At 57.6% G+C, this 4,135-nt stretch overlaps 1 protein-coding gene across 1 annotated transcript in view; it reads left to right on the forward strand.

Moving 5' to 3' along the window:
* The window catches only part of LOC105308973 (pseudouridine-5'-phosphatase-like), a 20,198-nt gene extending 17,472 nt beyond the window's left edge, over nucleotides 1–2,726 (forward strand). The window contains exon 5 of the mRNA XM_023525922.1: nucleotides 2,193–2,726. Within this exon, the coding sequence (XP_023381690.1) occupies nucleotides 2,193–2,354 (162 nt within the window). The 3' untranslated portion in view covers nucleotides 2,355–2,726. The remainder of the gene's footprint in view (nucleotides 1–2,192) is intronic.
* The last annotated feature ends 1,409 nt before the right edge of the window (nucleotides 2,727–4,135 follow it).

Genomic DNA, 4,135 nt, shown 5'->3' on the forward strand with positions numbered 1-4,135 from the left:
CACCAGAAAGCATGTCTTGGGGGGTGTCGCCTCCGCGGACCCCTCATCGATGCTTCAGTGCGTGACTGGGCCACAGGCAGAGGCCGCGCAGGCCTTCTGGGGGGCGGCTGTGCATGTCCGCCTCGAGGACAGCTCAGCTGCCAGCCCATGGGGTCATTAGGGTTTCATCCAGTCCAGGCCGGTGGATGTCTCAGGCTTTCCCCGTGCCTGCCTGTCACTTCCATACTTGCCACCTCTGCTGCACGGGACACTAGGCCGCGGCATGGAAAACCCGTCCCCCGGTGGCGAGGGCCGTCCCCGCGTCCTCACACGGCCCTGCTTGCCCGCCGTCCAAGGCCGGCCCCGCGTGGCCCCGGCTCCTGTCTTTGGGACGCGTGGGCTGTGTCCCGCACGGAGCATTGCTTTCCTTCCCCAAAGCACAGGCAGTTTTCGTCACCGCACACCCACTTGAATGCACCTGGAAATGGGAAGAAAACAAGGCTTCTGTTGACCATCTAGAAGCTACTGAGACTTGTTTCAGGAACCTTTAGAGTACTCGGCACCTCTGAGAGCTCTGCCGAGCTTTTCGCTGGTTTCCGAGAATTTGGTGGACACAGAGTCTGCATCATTAAACAGAAAATTAGATAGTTTTTGAGCTGCCCTTTGTGTACCACTTAATTTATGTGCATACACTTTAAAATGGACAGTAAGTTGTGCCTCATGATGCATTTCTCATGAGTAAACTGACAGTTCCTTAGGGAGCTTCACACCCCACCCATGCACACCAAGGTGTCAAATCCTAATTGTCTTCCAAGTCTTTTCTCAAAGGGAAAAAGAATCAATTTCATGGTATAGTTCATTCATGTAACTAGCTTGTAACTGCAGAAGATTTGAGTATGAATATGGTTATCTCGGTGCTGGCTTTATAGATTTTCAAACCACAATTAACTCAGGAAGACAGTAGCTCCGCAGCGTGCACGGGTTACTGAACTCAAAGTCAGACGCCTTATGTAGGGGACCCCGGCAAAGCCAGGATCTGCTTTACCTGTAGATGGGCGGACGGGTGTGTGGGGAGGGAGGGCGGGAAGTGTAGGTAGGTGGGTGGGTGGCTGGGTGGATGGATGGATGTTCAGATGGATACATGATGGACTGACAGATGAATAATATAAAGAAAAGTATTAATAGAAAATACATGCAAACTTCAGTCTTCTTCACAAAGTTACTTAAAAACTTGTTCGAATACCTAACGAAGTGCGTATGTACTGAACATTGCGATATTGTGCTACTTGCTGATAGGTAATTCAGTCTGACAGAGAACATGGAGAAAAAACTTGAACCTTAGATGAGCGCTAGTGATCAAAACTCAATCAAAGATAAAGTTTTAGGCCTCGTCATAGTTTTGATGTCTCGGAATGTGAAAATTGAACTTGACGTTACAAAGTTAGTGAATAGAATAAAATCGACTGCAAAAGATGATATAATGAAATTTTTAAGCTAAAAACAGTGGTGTAGTTGAAAATTGTTCTTAATGATCGGACTTGGTCACGGGCTTTCTATGTGGCGAGTAGCCATGGGTGAGGCTCTGGGGGACTTACCCCATGCTTGTGCACCAGTCCAGGCCTCTTGGGAGTATGGAAGTGACCTCGTATCAAATATCGTGTTTTCCCAAGCAAAAGGGAAAGCTTTGGTCCCCGGGGACAGTGTAGTCACCTTTGAAAAGTCCGCTAGTTTCAGAAGAGCGTATAACGCAAAAGGGACAGTGGGAATTCTTCTGAGCCTAGGAGTCCCCCAGCGTGTGTCGGGTCGGCCTTGACGGTGTGGTCTGGAAGGCGGGGACGGCACACACGCCCAGGACTGAAGAGCCACTTGTCACGGGGTGGGCTCCTCGCCCTCGTGGCTGTCCCCATCCGTTTCCTGTGCTGTTGACGCGAGCTGCTGAGCAGAGGGGTGACGTGTTGGTGACAGCGAATGCGCAGGCGCCGAGTGTGGGACAGCATGTGGGAGCGAGGCGCCGCGCGCAGCTACCTGGGGCAGGTGCGTGGGAGCTGCCGAGGCCAGCCTCGCTGTCCAGCTCCACTGCGGCCAGTGCCCGGCACGTCACGAGGCTCGCGTCACGCCACCTGACGCGCAGTGTGCCGTCCACGCACACCCTTTGCTCCCCGGGGTTCTCCCGGGTCCCATCCACTGTCTCCGTCCCCCCGGCCTCCACACAGGTCCTGGTGCCGACCGTGCGACTTACCTGTACTTACCTTGAAGACGCAGTGCAGGGGCCTGCCGACCCCTCGCTGCTGTCCGTGCTGAGCAGCCTGGCTGGGGACGCAGACGCACGGTGGCCCTGTGCCCTGCTGCCAGCTCACGCGTCTCCAGAGTGGTGAGTGCTGCACCCCGCTGGGCGCCCCAACACGCTTCACCTCCCGGGCCCCGCAAATGTTATTCTTTCTAAATTAAACCCCTCCAGCTACATTTTAATTAAGCTCGTCTGCGCTCCTCGAAATGGAATGCAGATGGGGTTCAGCCTTCACCTGGCACGGTGAAGAGAACACTGGACTCCGGAGGCTCGGCTCTCTTCCTGGATTCTGTCACCTGCGTTCCTGGGTGACCTTGCTTTACCTCTGCACTTCCCTTGGCTCAGACCCCAAACCCCTGACTGGGCTGGGCCAGTGTCTGCGCTGCTCTTCGGACACGGTGGTCCCTTTGCTGCCCTGAGCCCCCTACAAGGTCACTTCCGCCATGCCTCCAAGGTTAGCAGGCGGTGACAGGCTCACAGTTTCCCTGGCACCCTGACAAGGTGTGTCCCGGCCAGCCTGCCCCGCCCTGCACAGCCAGGGCGTCCGTGGGGGCCGGCCGCGGGAATGCTCGCGACCAGGCACTTCCGTGCAGGCTGGGAGTGTGCTCTGCAGTGTGTGTGCCACGAAATTAATGAAAGGGGCGTGCAGTGCACACACACGCCCCCGTGCCTGCATGGCCGAGGCAAGTGCTGTGGGCTGGACGAGGGACAAAGGTGGCCCGCTGCCCAGCCTCCCCCACCGGCACGCAGTGGCCGAGCCCTGACTTAGAGGAGAGGCTTTGTGCAGAGAGGAGGGTGCAGAGGTGACTCACACCTGCCAGGTGGGCAGGATGGTCTGAGACCCCAGGGCGGTGTAGGGGAAGGGGGAAGGGGGCTGGGCCTGGAGAACAGCCAGGCCTTTAAGGGGAGGACCAGAGTTCAGCGGGGGTGAAGCCTCTGCAGGGAGCTGGGCATGCGGCAGGGGGGGTTGGGCGTTTAGGGGGCTGGGGGGGTTGCAGATTCAGTGCAGACCACACTTTCTCCTTGCATTGGTGCGCGGCCTGAGCTGCTTCCTTCAGCTGGCTTCTCCCACTGGCTTTATGACCCTCAAGAGCGGTGACTAAGGCAGTGTTTCCTGGTGACTTTCAGAGATTGACGTTTGGTTTCCGTGGCAGTGAATATTCGTAAAACTTCTGGGTGTCAGGCACCCGGCCCCTTTCCTCCTCGAGTGGCCTCAGAGCAGGTTGGGCCGAGGAACCTGGACCAGGCAGTCACGAGGACGCAAACAGCTGCTGACAGGTGTCCGAGGCGCTTCAGAATGTACTTGTTCTGCTCTCTAATTCTGCTGCTTCGGACAAGGGGAGCCGCGGCGCTGAGGCCCCGGCCCGCGTGCAGCGTGCGCTGTGCTGGCGCCTGGTCCCCTGGTCCCCTGGTCTGCGCGCTGCTGCTCTCTCCAACCACGCGCGCGCGCTGTCCCTCCGCTGCTGTGCGGTTCTGTGTGGCCACCGCGCCTGGGCATCTGCGTCCAGCGTGCCCGGTTCCCTGGGAGCCACCCACTCCTGCTGCAGCCCTTGAGTTTCCCCGACCAGTCCTGGTCAGGCACCACCCTCAGGGGACTGTCCTCTGAGGCCCTGGGAGGAACCTCCGCAAACAGAGTAAGAGCTGCTTGCACGGCTTGGGCCGGATGCGGTCCCCCAGGGCACGGCAGACGGTCCCCGGTCCCCGCTCCCCGCCCCGGCCCGGGTTTCACAGGGGGCTACACAATTGTCATGGAACACGAGGAGTGTCTAAAAAAGTCGTTGGATATGTAAGTGCCGTGGATGCAGATAACAGGCTCGGGACATTTAGAGTGTGATCGGGGCAGAATGTCACAAACACAGGGACAGAGGC

This window comes from Pteropus vampyrus, unplaced genomic scaffold (assembly GCF_000151845.1).
Source record: "Pteropus vampyrus isolate Shadow unplaced genomic scaffold, Pvam_2.0 Scaffold648, whole genome shotgun sequence".
NCBI classification, from domain to species: Eukaryota; Metazoa; Chordata; class Mammalia; order Chiroptera; family Pteropodidae; genus Pteropus; species Pteropus vampyrus.